The following is a 20318-nucleotide window of genomic DNA, read 5'->3' on the forward strand; positions in this document are numbered from 1 at the left end:
CCTCACGGACTCCCAAGACCTTTCATTGTTCCCCGAGGGAGTGTTAGAGAAGACAAGCCCGCCTGGACTCCCATCTCGTCTTCCAGAGAGCAGCCTCTACCCAGGAGGACGTCCCCAACATCAGCTTTGCCCACTGGGGGGCTCCAGGCAGGGAGAGCTCCTACAGAGCCAGAGGCAGGCTGAAGATGACTGTTTCCACCCACAGCCCCCCCTCCCCAGGGGCAGGCAGGGGAAGGGGTGGGGTGGGGAGGGAGGGCTTTACAGGTGCAAAATGACATCACCCCCCCCAGTTGTGCCAATGCTGGCTTTGCATTCCTTCTGCCTTCTCTTGTGACAGAACCAGGAGCCATGGCGGGCAGGGGCAGGAGGGAGTTGGGAAATGGCCAGTTTAGGTTGGATATTGGAGGAAAGTTCTTCACTGAGAGCCATCCCAAAGGAGGACGGGGCTGCCTAGAGGGGTGATGGGAGATTTCCCCTCCTTGGAAATCTTCAGGAAGAGGCTGGAAGGTCACTTGATGACTTTGTAGAGAGAATTCTGGTTTCAATAAGGGTGTGTGTGTGTGTGTGTGTGTGTGTGTGTGTGTGTATCATACTATTAAAGGGATGGTTGGTGAGCATTTAGAAAGGGAAGCAGCAATAGCCCAGATTCAGCTGGTTTCATCTGCTCCAGACTTTGCTGGCCGGAGCGCATCTTCTGACTGCGGCTCTTGGGTCACGGGCATCAGAGCAGGCTGGCGTGAGTTGCCTTGCGCTGATGGCTGGGAAACATGGTTTTTCCCTGTCCAGGAAGGGTGGAGTTACCAAGGTGCGGGAACGGGGGAGCCACACTGTCCCCAGCAGCCTCCGGTGTACCATGTCTTTGAGCCAGGCAGCACAGGGAGTTGGGCAGCAGTGGATGGAAGATGCTTTCCAGGCAACAGAGTTCCTGATGGGAGCTGGAGCCTGTTCCTTCCTTGTCTTGGCCCTGCCTAGGGGAGAAGCCCCTGAGCGCCTCTCCCGGAGCCGGGCCAGACCAGGCCGCACTGCCCCCAGCCACAGGCCTCTGGGAGGGAGGTAAGAAGCTGGCATGGCCCAGCTGGCCCCAGAGGGTGGAGATGGGTCCCCTCCCCCCACAAAGGGGGGGGAAGGGGGTGGCAAGTCCCTCCACAGCACTGTCTGCTGGTTTCACTTCAAGGGGATGGAGGTGTTTGAAGTTCTCTCCCTGCCCTGCTGTGCGGAGCCCAGTGGAAGTGGGAGGGACCAGCTTTCCCACCTTCATGACCCGGCACCCAGCAGGCATCTCTCAAACAGCTGGTGATTGCTTGCTGGCTCTCTAGAAGGCCAGGCCAGTGCGGGCAGGGGGAAGGCTTGGCCAGGTTCTGCTGGTCCCCAGAGGGCTGAAGCAGGAGCTCTGGGTCCTGGAAGGTCCAAACAGGCAGATGTGAGAGAAGGAAGCCCTTGGAACGACGCAGGGGCCCAGGGAGGTGGCCCCTTCTACTGCCCTAGGCTTGGGCCGAGGTGCCCCCATCTCTGGGCACCCCCCAGGCAAAGCCCCCCATCTCTGGGCACCCCCAGGCAAGGCTCCCCATCTCTGGGCACCCCCAGGAAAGGCCCCCCATCTCTGGGCACCCCCCAGGTGAGGCCCCGAGAGGGCAGGCTCGGCCTCCATCCAGGACTGCCTGGTGGTCCCCAAAGTCACGTGCCCAACCCACAAATGGTCCAAGGCTCCTCAGGGGAAGAAACTAAAACCATCCCTGGAGTCACCATGCAGTGGGGAACGGCAGAGCGGCCCATGTGGCCCCAAAGGAAAAGGAGGTATGTGGAGCCCACTGGAAATGGGCACTCATACACTGTTGATGGACCTGGACCTGCTCTGGAAAGCTCGCCAGAAGCACGCGGAAGGGCCACGAAGGGTGCGAGCCCTCGGACGCGCACACACAAAACTCTGCAGCGACTCTCTCGGAGGGGTGGACAGCCGGCCGAGGGGCAGGGCTGACTGGACTTCTGAAGGGATGCTGAGGGGAGGGAGCAGGGCTGGGAGGACACTGGCCACCACGAAGGGTGAGCTCAGCCCCAGAGGAACTGCAGATCAAAGCAAGTTTGGGATCTTGGGCGAGATGCGTATTCCGTCCTGCCTGGAGGCACCGCCAGGACTGGCACCCACACACACACTGGGGACCACAGCAGGGAGGCAGATGGCCTGAGCTGCGGGATGTTGGGAGAGCGGCCAAGACAATGGACTTTGCAAAGCTGCCCTCCGAGCCTCCCTGGCGCAGGGCCTCCCTGCGACCCTGTTCCCCCAAGGAGGCTGTTCCCCTTAGGGTGCTGCCTCTGAGCAGCAGGAGGAAGTGGAGAAGAGCCCAGCTCCACCCAGGGACACACCGTGTCCAGTGGTGATCAAGGGGACTTCTCCGAGCCCAGCATGTGCTCAGCACCACCCCACTTGCTCTCCAAGAAGTGGGGTCCCCAACCTCTTCCCTACGGGGAGTCGCTTGTCTGGCACCCACCCTTCATCGCGGGCTGCCTCAGGGGGCAGCACCCTTCTCCATCCCTAGGTGCACCCTTCCTTCTCCTCTTAGGCTGGTGCCATCCTTCTCTTCTTTTAAGTCTTCTCAAGCCCCTCCTCCTCCAGGAAGCTTTCCTGGATTGCCCCCATCTACAAGGCCCCTCCCACCCTCCATGATCCTAGAAGGTTTCCTCCGCCATGCATTTCCCGAGAAGTCTGGTATCAAGGAAGAGCTCCTCAGAATGGGGCCTCCTGCTTTTTCCTGCTGGCACAGCCAGGGGTCCGATGAGGCTGTATAGAGCCTCCCGGGCTCAGCTGGAGACCCTGGAGACCCTGAGCCAAGGGTCTGGCATGTAGTAGGTGCCTCATCTCCACTCCCAGAAGGGACGCAGCCCAGTGGATTCGGATGGGGAAAGAGGCTCCCCCAACTCGCCAAGCAGCCCAAAGTTCCAGGCCTGGAGCCTGGCAAACCAGCTTTGCTGAAAGGACCCTGAAGAGGAGCTCATTATCGGGGAACAAACCGTGGCTTCTGCTCGCAGACATCCTCCCCTGAGGAAGAGGAAGCCGCCCTTCCTCCAGGACCATTCCAGAGGCAGCGCCTGCCCGGGGAGCCTGAATTCAGGTCCTGCCTCTGCATGTCCTGGCCGGAAGACCTTGGGCTGAGCAAGTCCTTAATCAGCCACCTAGTCCTCTCCTTAATGAAGGGCCTACTGTGTCCAGTGTGCCTGTCTGCCAGGTGGGGCTGGGAGCGTGCATCCGTCTCCCCTTGGCCAGTGCTGGGCAGCTCACCAAGATGCTAAAGGTGGGAAGGAGAAATCACAGATCTGGATTTTGAGGAAGGAAGAAAGTGAGGGAGGAAGAGAGGGAGGAAGAAGAGAGGGAGGGAGGAAGAGGGGGAGGAAGAAGAGAGGGAGGGAGAGGGGGAGGAAGGGAGTAAGGAAGAGGAGGAAGAAGAGAGGGAGGGAGGGAGGAAGCAGAGAGGAAAGGGGGAAGAAGGAAGAGGAGGAGGGAGGAAGAAGAGAGGGAGGGAGGAAGGAAGAGGAGGAAGGAGGAAGAAGAGGAGGGAGGAAGGAGAAGAGGGAAGAGAAAGAAGGAAGGAGAGAGGAAAGAAGGGAGGAGAGAAGGGAATTCCCCAGAATTATGGGGGGATGCTTTAACACACCTTTTCTTACTGGGCTATTTCTTCAGATACCTTGGACTGATGAGCAGGAGTGAAGCCACTGGTGGGGGCTCGTGAGCTTGGTTAGGATGTGTCCCTTGAACCCAGGGTGGCTACTCTGGGGTGCTCACCATGGAGGCTATGGGGGGGATTCCCCCACTTGCACCATCCAGTGGCAGGACAAGAGGAGGCCTTAGTAGGGAGATGGGGGTCGCCTCAGAACAGGACGTGGGACGGAGCCCGCTTGGGGAAGCCCGGCCTTTCCTTGGCAAGCATCTGTTGGGTCCAGCCGTGGCTGTCCTGAGGGGGGCTTCCCCCCAGGACAGGAAGGCATTTGAGAGCCTTGCCGGAGGGATGGGGAGCCAGTGACCGCCGTGGGCACAGAGGAGGCGGGTTTCAGAGGTAGGAATGGAACTCGGGTCTTCCTGGCTGCAAGAGCGCGACCCAACTCGGTCATTCCTTTCCTCTGTGCCTGGCTCCTTGGGACCCAGTGGGGCATTCTTGTCGAAGATACTGGACTGCTGGGCCATTTCCTTCTGAAGCTCATTTGACAGATGAGAAAACTGAGGCAAACAGGGTGAAGTGATGGGCCCAGGGCCACCCACCTAATAAGCATCTGAGGCTGGATTTGAATTCAGATCTTCCTGGACTCTAGGCCTGTGCCATTAACAAAAACCATTTGCTCTAGGAGCAGCCAGGTGGCTCTGTGGCTAAAGAATCAGACCCAGAGATGGGAGGTCCTGGGTTCAAATCTGGTCTGAGACTTCCTAACTGTGTGATCCTGAGCAAGTCACTTAACCCCCATCACCCAGCCCTGGACCTAGGATGGTCCCCGGGGGCCTCAGTGGACCAGGGCTCTCCTCCCCACCGGCCATGAAGTAGGGAGTGATCAGTGCCCAGCCAGGGAGGGCCCTCGCCGTGGAGAGCTGGGGCGGCTGGCTGGGGCCCGGCAGGCAGCACGACAGGCTAGAGCTCAGACGGGGCTCTCCTCTTCCTCCCCTGAGGCGGGCCGAGGCCGGGAGGCTGGGCGGCCGCTCTTCTGGCCGCTCTTCCCCAAGGGAGGCCGCCCTTGTGCTGGCTGGCCCGGCGGCTCATGGGGGGCTCCCAGGGCGAAGGGGCCGAGGGCTGGAGGGAGCCGGGGCAGCCCCGCCGCCGCCGCCGCTGCCAGGGAGCCCCCCATGAGCCGCTCAGTCTTTCCCAATCTCAATCCAGGAGTTTCTCCCATGGTGCCCGGGTCCTCCTCCCGGAGCTGACCGGCTGAGCCTGGAAGTCCGGCCCTCCCTCTTGCTGGGTCCTGTCTGTCTGTCCAGCTCCCTGACCGTACCCTGCTCCTGCCCCCTGGGGATGGGCTGGCACTGCCCGGGGGCATCACCCAGGCCCCTTTTGGAGCCTTCCTTGCCGTGTGACCCGGGGCGAGTCCACGTCTGCCTCAGTTTCCTCATCTGTAACAGGGGGATCATGGCTGCGGCTCCCTCCCACGGTTGTCGTGAGGCCCCCGAGAGATGGTGTTCGTGGAAGCGCCTCGCCGAGTGCCCGGTGCACCGCGGGGGCCGTTCCCTCCCCCTCCCCTTCCCAGAGCCCCCCGCAGGGCACGTCCGGCCACAGTGGCACCCTCGGGGCGCCCCCCGGCTTGTCTGTCTGAGGGGGGCCTCCTGCCAGGCCACCCCGAGTCCGCCGGGCAGGGAGAGGCGCAGTCGGGCTCCGGCTACGTTATATTAAAAGTTTATTATGACACGAAAACCCACGGAGCGAGCGTGGAGACCCGCCGATTCAGTAGAACTTTGCCGAGGCCAGAGACGGCCCGGAGCAGCCCCCGCCCGGGCGCCGTCGGTCCTCCGAGCCGCGCGGGAAGCGGGCGGAGGCTGGCCGGGCTCTGCGGACTCGAGGCGGCGGCGGCGGCGCCAACCTGGGCCCGAAGTCACAAAGCCCGGCCGAGGGGCCGCCGCGGGCGACACTGGAATGTGCAAAAGAGTCATCGGGGCCACCGGGGGGCTGGAGGCCGGCCGGGGTCCGGGGGCGGGAGGAGGCCGGAGGCCGGCCGGGGCTCTCGCTGTTCTGGAGGCCCCCCAACCCCACCCCAAGTCTGCGGGTAGACCCAGCGCCGAGCGGTCAGGCCTGGGCTCCGGCCTCGGCCGAGCCCGGCCAGAGCGGACCAGACCGGAGCGGAGCCCGGTGAGGGGAGGCCGGCGGCGGCCCTTCAGGCGTAGAACTCCTCCTGCCGCTGAGGCTTCTGGTAGGCGCCGTTGGCCTGCTTGGGCTCCTCCAGCGAGTAGCTGCCCTCGTCCTTCTTCTTCATCCGGTAGAGCATGAATCCCACCAGGAGGACGGCGAAGAGCAGGCCCACGAGGCCGCCGGCGATGACCCCTGGGGGAGCGGCACGGACACACGGACATGGACACACGGACACACACGGACACGGACACGGACACACATGGACACAGACACGCAGACGGGCACGCGGACACGGACACACGGACACACAGACACGCGGACACACAGACACGCGGACGGGCACACAGACACGGACACACGGACGGGCACATGGACATAGACAGACACACGGACACGGACACACACGGACACACGCGTGCAGTTAGCCCTTCAAGGAAGCACGGCGAGATCCCCAGCCCAGCCGTTCCCCGGGGGAGCCTCGTGGCTGCCGCTGGCTTTGGAGGGGACAAGGGCCGGCCGGCCTGGCCTGGGCCCCCACCCCGCCCCCCGCCCCGGGGCTGCACTCACCTCCTAGAACCTCCTTGCGGTCCAGGAGGCCCCGGGAGGCCCCCGCGGTCCCTCTGCCGGCCGCTCCCTCGGTGGGGCTCGTCTCCACGGACAGCCCGGGCTCTCCGGGCGCCAGGAAGGTGAAGTCTTCGCTCTGGGGGGAGACACGAAGCCGGGCTCAGCTCGGGCAGCTCCCCCGCGCCGGGGAGGCCCAAGTCCGGCAGGGCCCAGGGCGGTCCAGGGTCCGATCTCGCTCCGAGCGCTCTTCCTGGCGTCCTGCCTGGCTCGGGTCGCCCGGGCGGCTCAGACGGGGCCGGGAGGAGGAGCGGAAGATGGGGGATGGGGAGGGGGGCGGGGGGCACCCTTCCACCCCCCCACCGCCTTCATTGTGCCCTGGGGGAGGGAGAGCCGGGGACGCTGCTGCCCCGCCGGGAGTACTTGCCCCGCTCCCCGAGCTCTCCTCCGCGGGGTGCTGGCCGGAGCCTCTCTCCGCCTGGCCGCTGGCCGAGGAGCCCTCGTCTCCGGGGCTGGGGGTTTGGGGGGCCCCCGGCGGGGCCCCGGTGGCTCCCAGGGTGGGAGGAGGCCGGGGGGTGGAGGGGAGCGTCGCTGCGGGAGACGATGGGGGCCGCTCCGGGGGGGGCTCCTCCTCGGGCCTCCTGGCCGGCACCGGTGCGAATCCCTCTCCCGAGGCTTCGCGGCTGCTGTTCTCGGGCTTGTCCGGAGCGGCGGTCGAGGTCGTGGCGAGCCCCTTCATCCTCCTGGACGCCAGGCTCAGGTCTAACAGGGGCCTTTCGGCCACGGCCACGGCCCCTGGGGGACATTTGACAGCCGTCAGCCCCCAGGGACATGCCGGGGGTGGCCAGAGCGGCTCCTCCTCCCTTCCCGAGAGCCGGGCAGAGGGGCAAACCCCGACAGCCCCAAGAGAAGGGCGGGCAGGGATCCCCCTGGAGGCCATCTCCTGGCTCCAGCCAGAGCCCCCAGCTCTGACTCGGTTTTCTCATCTGTACAATGGGGACACCAATCTTCACGCTACGCCTCTGGGGGGCCCTTCCCCGATGGGGAGCCTTCTGGGGCTCTAGACAGGAAGGATCCCGACAGCTTTTTGTTGTGGTTCTTGTGGAGAGACTGGTTTGGGGGCAGCTCTCTGAGATGGGGAGCTCACTACCTTCCAAAGCAGCCCGAGAAGCCTGGTCTCCTGCCGGGGTTCCTTGTTCTGAGGGCCTCCCTGATCCCCGACTGAAGGTGGCTCACAGACCCTCACAACAGGGTTCCTGGGGACCCTTTCAGGAGCTGGGCCACCCTGAGGCTCCCCCTTATGGGCCTGGACCGCATCTGGGGACGCCAGGCTTTCTAGGGAGCCCCGGCCCAACCTCAGCTTTCCCTGGTGGCCTGAGTCAGCCCTGGAATGAGGAGACTCCTGGAAGGACCCCAGGAAGTCACTCGGGTGCTGCCCTCCAGGTTTGAGGGGAGAGCACCCAAGGGGGCCCCGAGAAACTTACCCGCCCCAGAGCCGGAGAAACCATCGTCGTCATCCCCGGAGCCGTCGAGGTCCTCAGGGGGGGTGTTGGTGGCCGTGATTTGCTGTGACAAGAAGGGGGTGTCAGGGGGGAGGGGGCTCCAGGGTGGCTCCCCTGCAGGGCCCTCAGTCACTGGTCTGGAGGCCCCTGAGAAGCTGAAGCCCCTTCCTCCAGGCAGCCCCAGCACGAGCCAGAGACCCCCGCCTCGGGGGCTGGCAGAACACCCAGCTCAGGCCGCCCCCCATCTAAGCCAGTCGGCATGCCTGAGCCAGAGGAGGCGAGGGCAGGGCTGGTCCCATGCCGAGGCACCTCAGCATTCTCATCTGTAAAATGGGCACGAGCCTTATCGGGGCTCCGGGGAACGCGCTTCGGAACCCTGAAGGGCAAGTGAGCGGCGCAGCTGGGCCCCTGCCCGCTTCCCCGAAACCAGGCTATTTCTAGATCACTTGTACAACCAGACAGCCCAGGAGAGCAGCCGGGGGCCCAGGAGGGAGTTCGGGGCTCAAAATAACTGAGCGGGTCATTTTCCTGCCCAGCAAACTGAGGGCAGGGGCCGGCCAAGGTCGAGAGAAGCGTCCAGCCAGCATTCCGGGTGCCCCTGGCCCCGCCCCCTCCCTGCAGGCCAGGCTGGGGTGACAGGGGTGGGGCTCAGCACCGCCAAGCCCAGATCAGATGGGCCAGGGCCTAAGTAGGGCAGCGGGAGCTGGACTGGCCTCTTCCCCAGCATGTGGGGTGCTGGGGCATCTCCCACGGGCCAGCCCGGCAGGGCTCTGCCACCCTCCCTGGGCACGGAGGTTGGCACAGCTTGTTGCTGAGGACAAGAGGTGAACCAAAGTCTGCTGCTTTGTGCCCAGCCACAGACGGGGCACAGCGGGTCGGGCGGCCCCCAGAATGCAGATGCCTGGCCGAAGGCATCTCATGGGCCTCGAGACGCTGCTGCTTCTACAAAGAAGGCAGGATTCGAATTTACATCCTCCTGACTCCCAAGTCCACACTGGCCAGGCTGGGGGCTTAGAAAAGAGTACTAGGGAAAGGAAGTTGTGCCTTCCGGGCCTCGGTTTGCCCCTCTGTAAAATGGGCCCAAAGCTTCTGCTACCCCTTCCTCCGTGGGCCCCAGAGGCAGAGGCTGCCTAGGTGCCCCTTGACAAGCTATGTCCTTCACCCCTCCAAAGGCTTCCTCAGTTTCCTCCCCTGTCACATGGAGGGGTCACACTAGACCAGTCCCCACGGAGGTCTGAGCCACCTGGCACCTCCCCTGCCATCCCTGCCCAGCTCAGGCAGAGCCTGTCCAGCTTCCCTACCACTGCTGCTAAGCCCCTGCCCACTTATATGCGCCTCTGCCAGCCCAGAGGCTCCTGGGCGAGTGCCCAGCCATAGATGGCATCCCTGCACCGCCCCACCTACTCGCCAAGCATTGCCCGAGGTCCTCCTGGCACTGGGTGATGGGTGAGGCTGGCGCAGGGGGCCAGGAGCTCCCCCGTGTCTCTAAGCCCTCCGTGATCCCCTCATTTCGGGCCTCGGCTTCTCTCGTGCCCCCATAAGCGTCCGATTTCTCCCTCTGAGCCTCTCTTTCCTCTGCCCTGCCCCCCGAGACAGTCAGACGGGCAGACGCGGCAATCACTCCGGCAGCGATGCCCGGGAGCCCAAGGCATGCTTGCTCCGGGATCCACGCCAGCCGTGGGGGCTCCGTGCTTTGAGGGGAGCTGGGACCGAGTCAGATTGGGCCAAGGTTGGCGGCCAAGTGCCAGGCCGGGCTTTGACTGTCGAGCCACGGAGAAGCCCTGGCATGGCACTAGGGAGGCCTCTGGAAGGGGCTGGCAGCAGAGACTGACGGACAAGAGGAAAGACTGGCAGGGGCGCAGAGAGGCTGAGGAGAGCTGGCCGGAGCCCCCAAGAAACCAACTTCCCAAAGCCGAGGGCCAGCATCCCCCAGCGTCCAGCCAGGACCGCTCAAAGAGGCGACCCTTCCCAGACCCCCATGAAGGCTGCAGGGAGCCAGAGCGCTGGGCAGGGGGCCCAGGAAGAGGTGGGTTCAGATCCTGCCCTGGCCACTCCATCTCCCCCGTTCCAGGTCTATGATCCAGGTCCCTGCTGCCTCCTCACTCCCCCCAGCCCGGGGCTCCCTAGAGGGGGCCCAGAGCCAGGAGCCCCCAAGGGAGGCAGGAGCGGGAGCCCCAGTGTGCAGGCCCAAATGGGTGGTGCCAGGCAAGCCCCAGCTCCGGGGGGAGGAGGCCATCTGATAAAGGAATCTGGTGAGTCATGGCATGGGGGCAGGGCTGGGCACAAACCCGGGAAGGAAACAGGTTTGGCGAGACTCTTGAGTAACCCTCCTCGCCAGGGGCCTGACCCACATTGGAGCTATGGCTCGCCTGGCAGCAGTGCCCAGCCCAGGGTGCCCCTCCCCACGAGTGAAGCCCCCGGCCAGCTCCCCGAGCCTCCGTCTGGCCTTGGGTTGGCTTCTCGGGGGCCGGGTGGTCCTCAGCCCTGCTGGAAGAGGCTCTTCTGGCCAGGGAAGGCTGGCGAGGCCGGCTGCCCACTCACGCCTTGGAGGTATGCCCGGGGTGACCAGCCACCACTGACCATGGGCATGGCAGGAATGCCCAAATGCCAGGCTGGAGCTCTGAGCCCCTGGCACAAATGGCCCAACCCCTTTGTGATGCCCGCAGGTGAAGAAGCAAGGGCCAGATGCCCCCACGTCATCAAGTGGCCAAGTCAATAGCACAGCCCACATGCAGGTGCCAGGCTCAGGGGGTGCCCAGCAAGCAGAGGGCACCTGTGATCCCGCTTCCCCATCTCACAGGCAGACCCTGCCTGTCCCCCCAGACCAAACCCCAAGGGGGCCCCCACTTCCATTCTCCCTTCCCACATCCTTCAACAGAAGCTTGGAAAGAAAGCAGTCAAAGGGTCAGTCTCGTGCAGGGAAGCGCCCAGGGTCTGGGTTCAAATCAAATCTTGGGCTCGAACACTTGGGCTGCTCTCGGCCAGTCCAGGGCCAGGGGCAGTGATGGCCCAGGGAGGAGCGGCCAAAGCAAGAGGCCTCGAGCCACATCTCCAGCCCTGCAGGGAGCCGCCGAGAGAAGGCCTTCTGAGGACCCTCAAACCCAGGTCCAGAACCCAGGAAGCCGGAGCCTGAGAACGGGGGCCAGAGAAGGAAAGGCAGCTGGAGGTTGGGCCAGCCCAAGAGAACAGACAAATGCCAGGCCCACCGTTCCCCTCCCTAGGCAGTGGGGCTCTGCCCATCTCTCAGGGGGCAGAGAGGAAGGGGATGAACCCACCGAAAGGGCCTTCAGGGGCTGAGGCCACCGAGATCCCAGGCACACAAGCCTCGAGCCCAAATGTTCCCTCTCAGTGTCAGTGACCCTCACCCCCATGCCCGGGAGGCCGAGAGCCACCCCCCCTCCCACCGGTGACGCACTCTCTGAACTCACCACAGGGGCCCCAACTGGCTCTTCTGTGAGTGGGTGAGTGAGTATTCATTGGGCCCAGCACATTGGACTTTAGGTCTCAGAAATGATCCTTGTAACCTTGGGGGGCCAGCTTCCCTCGAAAAGGGGGTGCTGGTGAGGGGCGGCCCCTCTTCCCATTCTGAGTCCCTGAGGCCACCCTCTGCCCCTGCCCCGGCTCACTCACTGCTGTCCAGCTCCCTGTGGGCACACAGCTCCTCATTAAAAAAGGGTGGCTGGCCCTGCCCTGCCTAGAGCAAGAATGCCCAACTCTGAGGACAGCCTGGCAACACCCTCCCCAAACCTGGCTGGCTCAAGGCTGCTCCCTGACACTGCACAAGGGCTAAGCCAGGGGTCCCCCTCAGCCCCCCCAAGACCTGTGCACCTTGGGGGCACCAAGCCTGGCAAGTGGCTGGCACGGGGTGTGGGGGGGGAGGGGGCGGGAGACCCCCTGAGAAGCTGCCCTCCTTTCTTCTAAAGAGGGTGCCCGGCTCCACCTCAGCATGGCACAAACAAGAAAAGGGAACCGCTAAAAACTGTGGTGATAGAATGTTATGATGTATAGAATGATAGAATGTTGGTGATCGAATACTACTGTGCTGAGAGCAATGATGGAGGGATTCCATGTGAACTGGGACGACCTCCGTGAACTGATGCAGAGTGAGAGGAGCAGACCCAGGAGAACACTGTACACAGAGACTGATACATTGTAGCACGATTGAATGTAACTGACTCTGCTACTAGTAACAATGCACTGACCCAGGGCAATCCTGAGGGACTTATGGGAAAGAATGTATCCACATCCAGAGGAAGAACTGTGGGAGCAGAAATGCAGAAGGTTCTATGGGGATAGGATTGGGGTTTGGGCCTTAAAGGATCTACTGCAAATATAAATAATATGGAAATGGGTTCTGAACAGTGATGCATGTATAACCCAGCAGAACAGCTTGTCAACTCTGGGAGGGGGGAGGGGAATCATGAAAAATATTCTAAATTTTTTAAAAAGAGCCACTTTATGCCCCTATGGGGGATCCCATTGAGGCCCAAAGAACAAGCATGGGGTCAGGGCCAAGAAATGGGCCTCTGGGGAGGGAACCCCAAGGACAGCAGCCCAGCCACCACCCCAAAGCATGGAGGAGGAAATGCAGGAGCGTCCATGTGGGGCCAGTCACCCATCCTGCCATCCCTGCACCCACCACCTCACAGTGGCTGGCTGGTATCGCCATCTCCTGTCCTGGCAGAGCCAAGCTTTTCTCAGCTCCTTTCCTCCCACTGAGAACCTGGGGCAAGCTGGAGCGTGCCCAGGCCGGGTGCGGCCACAGCAGGGAAGGGCTGGGCTGGGTTAGAGAGGAGTGGGAGAGCCCTGAGTCACCCCAGCACTTGGGGGGGGCACCAGGCTTTCCTTCCCATCCCCTCAAGGGCTGCCCCCTCAGAGTCAGTCATCGTGCTTGCCCTGCCCACCTCCCCTCAGGCAGTGCTTCCTGGGGCTCCCCTCCTCCATGGGAACATCAGGGGGACTCAGGGGATCCCCGTGCTTGGGCTTATCTTCTACCCACCTCCCCCACCAACTCTGCCTGGCAAAGATGGGGCAGCAGGGCACCCCAAACTTGGAGGACTAATTCAGACTGAGGTGCTAATGACCCACCACAGCTCCACGGCAGGGGCCCCCAGCACCCCTACTATTCCACAAGCCAGGACTCGTCCTGGAACCCGGTGATGGCAGCCAGGCTCAGGATAACGGGCGGGCGGGCGGGCAAAGACCAGTTCCCCAGCTTGCCTTTCACCTGGGCGTGGGTGGGCACTTCCCTCTGGCACTGAGCAAACCGGCCCAGCCCAGATTCCTGCTGTGCCACCCTCGGCCGCCCGGGCCATCCGCAGGGCAGGGGGGCGGGAGACGGGCCCCTCCTCCTGGCCGGCAGCTTCTCTCCTGAGCTCAGGGGGTGGCACAGAGGACCTGCCGGGCGCAGGGCAGCCTCCCCGAGGACCTTTGGCCTTTGTCCTGGCAATGTTTTCCACTCAGAACATTCCAGTGGGCCCCCTTCCCTCTGGCCTGGGGCAGAGACCTGGGTCCCTGCCCCCGAGGCCGAGCCTCCCCCAGTTTCTTCATGACCCCAAGCCAGAAGAAGCCCAAAACACGGCCTGGGGCCCCCCAAAGTCCAGGCACGGGCACCAGGTGACAGCAACGCGAATCACTTCCACACCCCTCAGTCTTCCTGTGAAATGGGTGTCACTGATTCCTCATCTCTGCTGGGGAAGCCCAGAGGGCCCCTGAGTGCTCTCTGTATTGGGGGCTCCCTCTGAACCCCCACACCCCACCCTCGCCTCTTTCCAGAGGGGTCCCTCCAAGCAGCCCTCCTAGAGGCCCCTGAAGCCCAGAGCCAGAGAGGGCTTGGAGATCCATGCTCCCCTTCTCCCTCCCCCTTATTTGCAGAAGGGGAAACTGAGGCCATAGGTGGGGAGGGGGCTTCCCTGAGAACCTACACTGCGAGAGGAGCAGAGGTGACTCCGAGCCAGGACCTCCGTCCGACCCCCAGGCCCCTTCTCTGGCTGGGTTCCCACCAGCTTCTGCTCACATGGCCTCAGAAGGCAAGTCACTTGTCCAAGGCAACACAGCTAATGTCAGAGGCAAGACTCGAACCCAGGTCTTCTAACTCGGAGTCAGGGGTGCACCCCTTGGGCAGCCCAGTGCGGGGTCTGGCACAAAACCTTCCCCTCTCAGGGTGGCAGGACAGACCCCGTGTGGGTGCCCGGCCCCCAATCCAGAGATGAGTGAGGCCCTTCTCTGCCTTTGAGGAGAGCTTGGTCAGGGCGCAGCATCCTTCCCCGACAAGATCGAGGCTCCTTGAGATGCTTCATAGCACCTGAGCATCGGAGGCTCCTTCCCAGCGTCTGCCTCGGTTTTCCCTTCTATAAAAGTGTGGGAAGAGCAGCCCTCCCGGAGGCATTCCCCTGGGGGCACCCGAGCTCTAGTGGGGGCCCCACTGGGCCTCAGTTTCCCCACAAATCACACAGTGCTCTAGAGGTTCCCAGGAAGCTCCGGGCGCTGTCCCTGCCACCCATGGGCTTGGCTAAGCACCCATTGCCAGGGCAGTGCCCTCCGGCACCCCTCCTGCCCACCCACTGCACTCAGAGATAAGTCAGGGTCAGTCTAGGCCGGAGGCACTCTCCATCCCATCAGTCCAGCTTACAGAGGAGGGAGACAAGGCAGGCGGGGAAAGGACTGGCCCAAGGTCTCTCCAGCCATCCTCAGCCCTTCTCTCTCCTCAAACAGGCCTGGTCCCTCCCTGCCCCATCCCACCACCCTGTGTTTGCTCGCTCGGTGCTCCCCCCCCCCAACACTGGGTCTCCGTCTCCCCTTGGGCCAAGCTCACTGTCCTGCCCTCCCCTGGGTCGGGGCCTGAAGAGACACATCTGCAGGGAGCTGGGCTTGCTGGGTGGCATGCCCAGAGACAAAGACAGGGCAGCTGGTGAAGGGAGCAGAGGGCTGGGTGGGCAGGGAAAGCCCAGAGCTCGGAGGAGGTCCAAAGCCAGCCTCCGAGCATTTACTGCTTTCAGCAGCGGTTCTGCCCTCCAGGAATTCCTGGTCAGCTTCACACACACACAGACCAGAATGAAGCCAAGGGGTGGGGGCCGAGAGCCAGGCCCAGAATTTGAATCTGGCCAGGAGACCTTGGGCCAGTCACTGCCCCCATCGCTCAGGACAGAGCCCATGATGGTCCCAGAGAGGACAGTCAGGGACCAAAAAGAAAGCAATGCCCAGAGTCAGAGCCTGACCTGGCCAGCCTCTGCCCAGGCTACCCAGCCTTTGCCTTAGGGCTGCCCCTCTCAGGACCCCCCCCAGAGGAATGGCCAAAGCCTCTGAGGATGGACGGAGACACAGGCCTGGGGAAGCCCCGCAGCCCCCCAAGGCACAGCCCAGGGCCTCCCGGGCCAAGGAGAGGGCTGTGCCCCCCCCCCGGGAGAACCAGCCAGCGAGCCACCATTCCTCCGTCAGCACTCGCACTCCAGACCCACAGAGCCCTTCTGTGTCCCCCAAGGGGTCTCTCGGGCCCCTCCCTGCTCCCCCATTTGGACTGCAGCCCCTCAGCATGCCCCCTGCTCTGTGCCCATTTCATTCAACATAAGCCCTGCTTTGTGCTGAGCACCAGACACGGGGCTCTAGACTGGCCCCCAGGGAGCTTCGAGCTCTCTCTGACTCCCCCCATTCTGGCAAGGCCTCCACAAGCTCAGACTCCAGCCTGGGGGGCCCCCTTAGCCTGTTCCCAGGTTACACTGGCGAGCGCTGGGTTCAAATCCCAACTCTCACTAGTGACCCTCACCAGAGTCGCCCTCGAAGAAACAGCCCCATTTTGCAGATGAAGAAACTGAGGTGGGGGGGTGGGGGGGATGAGCAGCCTATGGAAGCCTCTAGAGCCTGAGTCAGTGCCCTTCCGCTACAGCCAGCTCACCTGAGCCTCAATTTCTCCTTCTGTAAAAAGGGAAGAATGAGAGCAGCACCCTCTCAGGCTTGCTTTAGGAGATGCTATGAAGAGTTGGGTTCGAATCCCCAGCCTCACTCTTTACTTGCTGGGCTAAATCCTGGAGGAAGGGCAGGGCAAAGGCAGGGGCGGCAGGGCTCAGCCTGGGGACTGCTGGAAGTCTGGAGCAGCCACCCGAGCTCAGGAACATGGGTCCGGGCCAACGAGTACCAGGTTGGCATCCGCACAGGCGGTGATGCCCAGGCGGCTTGGGCTCCCCAAACCCCCATCCTAGCCTCAACCCGGGTGCCTGCTGGCAAGACCCCAGTGGCTGAGCCCGATCTCCAGGGTGCCCGAGATCCCGGGGTGCCACTCCCCTGGGGCCCCAGCCAGCAAGGAGGGGCCAAGGCAGGAAGCAGGAAACCATTCGGAGGCGAGAAGCCGAGGCTGCCCTTTCAGTGGTCTGAGGCGTTCCGAGCCCGGGCCAGCGGGACCCCATTTTCCCCGGGCAGTTCTTGGGCATCTTCCAGCCTGGCACACGCAACCAGCCAGGAGCACAGCCCCGAGGAGTGCCCGCTGTGCCCATCCCCCAGAGAGCCAGGCAGGAAAGGAGTCCAAGTGGGCACAGCACAGCTGCGCCCTCTGGAGATGCCCCGAAGTGGCCCACATGCTCTGGGCAGGCCCACAAAGCCGGAGGCTGAGGATCAAGAAAGGGCCGGCCCAGAGCCTGGCATGGACTCAGCCGTCATCAGTGCCCAATGCCCAGGGGGAGGGGAGGAGAAGGCCGAGGGTGCCCCACATTCCAGGCAGATCCAAAGTGGGCTGCTCTGAGCAGACAAGCCAGGAGGCACGAGGACCCCAGCCTGGCACACAAAGGGCCTCCTTGGGGTAGAGAGAAGGGCACCGGGCCTGGCACTCCAGCTGGACTCCTGGGCAGCCAACACGGGCTTCCAATGTGCCCGATGGCCACATTCCAACAAGCTGCTGCCGGTGCTCTAGGCGGCCTCAGTTGCCTCATCTGCAAAACGAGGTGGGGCTGGAGAACCTTGGGGGGCCCTTCAGGCTCTGTACTGCAGATCCTTCCTCTGAGGCAGAGAGGCATCCCCCCCCCCCAAGGCCAGAGAAGGGAAAACCAGGAGCTGCCAGCCAAGAGTGACATCACCCTGGAAGGCAGCAGAAGGCCAGGCACAGAGTGAGCTGCCTGCCGTCCCAGAAGGCTCTCCAAGCACGCCAGGAAGCAACTCTACCAGGACCATCATGAAGGGAGAAGAGAAGGGAGAGGAAGAGAGGGGAAGAGAGAGAAAAGGAAGGGAGGGGGGGAAGAAGAGAGGGAGGGAGGGAGGAAGGAAGGAAGGGAGGGGAAGAGAGAGAAAAGGAAGGGAGGGGGGGAAGAAGAGAGGGAGGGAGGGAGGAAGGAAGGGAGGGAGGGAGGGAGGGAGGGAGGGAGGGAGGAAGGAAGGGAGGAAGGGAGGAAGGCAGGAAGGAAGGAAGGAAGGAAGGAAGGAAGGGAGGGAGGAAGGGAGGAAGGCAGGAAGGAAGGAAGGAGGGAAGGAAGGAAGGAAGGAAGGAAGGAAGGAAGGAAGGAAGGAAGGAAGGAAGGAAGGAAGGAAGGAAGGGAGGGAGGAAGGAAGGAAGGGAGGGAGGAAGGAAGGAAGGAAGGAGGGAAGGAGGGAGGGAGGGAGGGAAGAAGGGAGAGAGGGGGAAAGGAAGGAAGGAGGGAGGGAGAGAGGAGGGAAGGGAGGGAGGGAGGGAGGGAGGGAGGAAGGAAGGGAGGAAGGGAGGAAGGAAGGAAGAGAGGAAGAGAGGAAGGAAGGAAGGAAGGAAGGAAGGAAGGAAGGAAGGAAGGAAGGAAGGAAGGAAGGAAGGAAGGAAGGAAGGAAGGAAGGAAGGAAGGAAGGAAGGAAGGAAGGAAGGAAGGAAGGAAGGAAGGGAGAGAGGGAGGGAGGGAGGGAGGGAGGGAGGAAGGAAGGAAGGAAGAGAGGAAGGGAGGGAGGAAGGAAGGAAGGAAGCGAGGGAGGGAGGGAGGAAAGGAAGCGAGGGAGGGAGGGAGGAAAGGAGGGAGGAGAGAGGGAGGAGCAATTGCAACCCAAGGATGACTCCCAGCAGAAACTGAGGCAGGAGCAGAGAGGGACCAGGTTCAGACAAGCCTGTCTGGGTCTCTCTGGTGTGGGCTGGGGGCTCCCTCCCTCCTGTGGGGCTCTGCAGGCACCTCTGCCACCCCCTCTGGCCGCAGGCCCCGGGCAATCATCCTAGCTGTCCCTCCTCCCTTAAACAGAGCCAGAGACAAATGCTGCTGCTGGATGCCCCACGTTCGAATCCTGCCCCAGACGCTTCCTAGCCTTGTGGACTGAGACTCTGCCAAGTCCTTCAGATGAACCACTCAGTAAAGCCCTTCAGGGCACAAGGGAAACTGAGGACAGGAGAAAGTGGGCTCTCCTCCCCTCAAAGCCTAGGCAGAGGCCCCCCCACAGCAGCCGGGCATCCTTTCCTTCTTCCTTCCCTCCCCCAAATGGGCCAGCATTTTCCATTCTACTCAGGCCAGAGCCTCAAGGCTCGAACCCAGGTCCTGCCTGAGTCTGGCTGCAGGGCTGAGAGGTGGCCATGGCAGCCACCTGGTGAGACCAGCTGCCCTCCAGGGCTCCCAGCCAACCCTCATGCCCTGTCCGAGGTGAGGGCAGGCCACCTCAGGGCCCAGGTGAGGTGCCTGGCCAGGGGGAAGCCATGAGGCAACAGCCAAGGGTGGGCAGGGCAGGGCATGCTGGGCCGGTTTAGCCAGCCTGGCAGCGCTCCAAGCTCCTGGGGCTGGAAGGGAACCCAGACACTTTCTCCTTGTTGGCCCAGCTGCGAAGGTCCGGAGGGTGCCGGCCTCAGGCTCGGGTCCCTGCTGAGGGGCACCCAGGACCGGCCGGCCGTGGGGGGTGGCCCTTAATCTGGAGCCTCTCTGGGCCTCAGTTTCCCCCTCCGTATGAGGCTGGCTCCGGGCTCTGGCTCGGGCCTGGGGACGCCTCCGGCCTCACTTTCCCCCCACGTTGGCCGGGAACTTTTAGGGAGAGGCCGCGGGGCTGGGAGAGGAGCCAGGGCTGAGCGCGAGGGCCTTCTTCCTCCTCCGCCGCCCCCTTTCACTTTCGGGGACAAAGTTCGCCCCCCCCCCAAGCGCCCCCCAGGCCGGGACCGCCTCCGGGCAAACTTCCTGCCACAGGAAGCGGAGGGAAAGGACAGCCTGGAGGGGGCGGGCTGGGCGCCGGGCTCTGGTTTGAATTAAGGCCGGGAAGGGGGAGGGGGGAGAGGCGAGGGGGAGGGCGCGCCCACGTGCGCCGGAGACTGGCTGAGGGGGAAAGGGGGTCCCCACGTGTCCCGAATCGCGCTCACACTCACCGCGCGGGCCAGCTGCCCACAGAGCGCCAGGGCGCACAGACCCAGCAGCAGCGCCGCCGCCGTGCCGGGCATCACGCTGGTTCCGCAGCCGGTGCCGCTGCCGCTGCCGGGCCGATACAGGGCTCAGGAGCGGGGCCGCCGCCGCCGCCGCCGCCGCCGCCGCCGCCGCCTCAGCCGGACTCGGCTGCCGTCCGGTGCGCCTGGCGGGCCGCCTCCTGGAGCTGTGGACGGAGCCAAGGCGGAGCCGCTTCTGCAGCCGCCGCTGCCCCACCGTTCACTAACCTCTTCGCAGGCCCGCCCGGCCCCGCCCCCTCCCCGGCCCCGCCCGCTCCGGCCGGCCCCGCCTTCCCCGCCCGCAGCGGCTAGCTCACCTGGCGGCGGGCCTGTGGGGCGGAACGGGGGTGCGGCCGATGGGGCGTGGGCGCCGGCTCGTTCTCCCCGCCCTCCGTCGGCCCTCCCCAGCTCTCTGGCAGGCCCGGGCACGCGGGCCCCAGCCAAGGGGTGAGGGCGGGACTCGGGCAGGTGGGTGGCACTTCCTAAGAGCCTACTGTGTGCCAGGCGCTGGGAAAGGCCCGCTGCCAGGGAGCTGCCAACATGGAATTTAGGAATCCCAAACTTGTGGCCTTGTGGGGTGTGATGAACCCCAATTTTAGATTTAGCTTGTAGATTGGGGGACTCCAAAGCTTGTCCTTGTTCCCTGGGAATCTACCCGGAAGGGAATCCCAGGCTGGCAGTTCCAGACTGAGTGGGGGACCCTCAGGGGAAGGACCATCCTGGCTGGGTGGGATAAGCACATGCTGAGGACCGTCTGTGTCTCAGGTGTCTCCCCTCTTGTATTAGAACCTTTCCAGGAAGACCCAGGCTTCGGGATCCATTGTAAGCAGCCCCTTCTCCGGCCCTGGCCTCTAGCTAGGACTCCTTTCCCCAGCTTGAGTGTAGTTTGAACCCCCCCCCATTTCCTTGTAGCCCTAGTGATGTCCCTGTCCCCGGGGTCAGTGTCGGGGTGCCCAGACTGTGCAGTCGGGAGCAGCTCTGTTGTCACACTTGGTAGCGCTGAACCCTTTCCCCCTTGATCAAAGAGTGATTTTGACCATTTAATAGTCCCGCGTTGTTTCTAGTTGACAGCCACAGCCATTTACTGGGCTGGGGGAGAGCCAGCCCCTC

At 63.6% G+C, this 20318-nt stretch overlaps 1 protein-coding gene across 1 annotated transcript; it reads right to left on the bottom strand.

The window, feature by feature from the left end:
* Window positions 1–5350: 5350 nt before the first annotated feature.
* Window positions 5351–19441, bottom strand: SDC1 (syndecan 1). Its single transcript, XM_056814860.1, has 5 exons — window positions 19155–19441; window positions 7862–7943; window positions 6805–7172; window positions 6384–6516; window positions 5351–6008 (listed from the first exon to the last, which is right to left on the bottom strand). The coding sequence occupies exons 1-5, from the start codon at window positions 19224–19226 to the stop codon at window positions 5842–5844; spliced, it is 822 nt and encodes a 273-aa protein (XP_056670838.1). The 5' UTR covers window positions 19227–19441; the 3' UTR covers window positions 5351–5841.
* Between the last annotated feature and the right edge of the window lie 877 nt (window positions 19442–20318).

This window comes from Monodelphis domestica, chromosome 1 (genome assembly GCF_027887165.1).
Source record: "Monodelphis domestica isolate mMonDom1 chromosome 1, mMonDom1.pri, whole genome shotgun sequence".
In the NCBI taxonomy this organism is placed as follows: Eukaryota; Metazoa; Chordata; class Mammalia; order Didelphimorphia; family Didelphidae; genus Monodelphis; species Monodelphis domestica.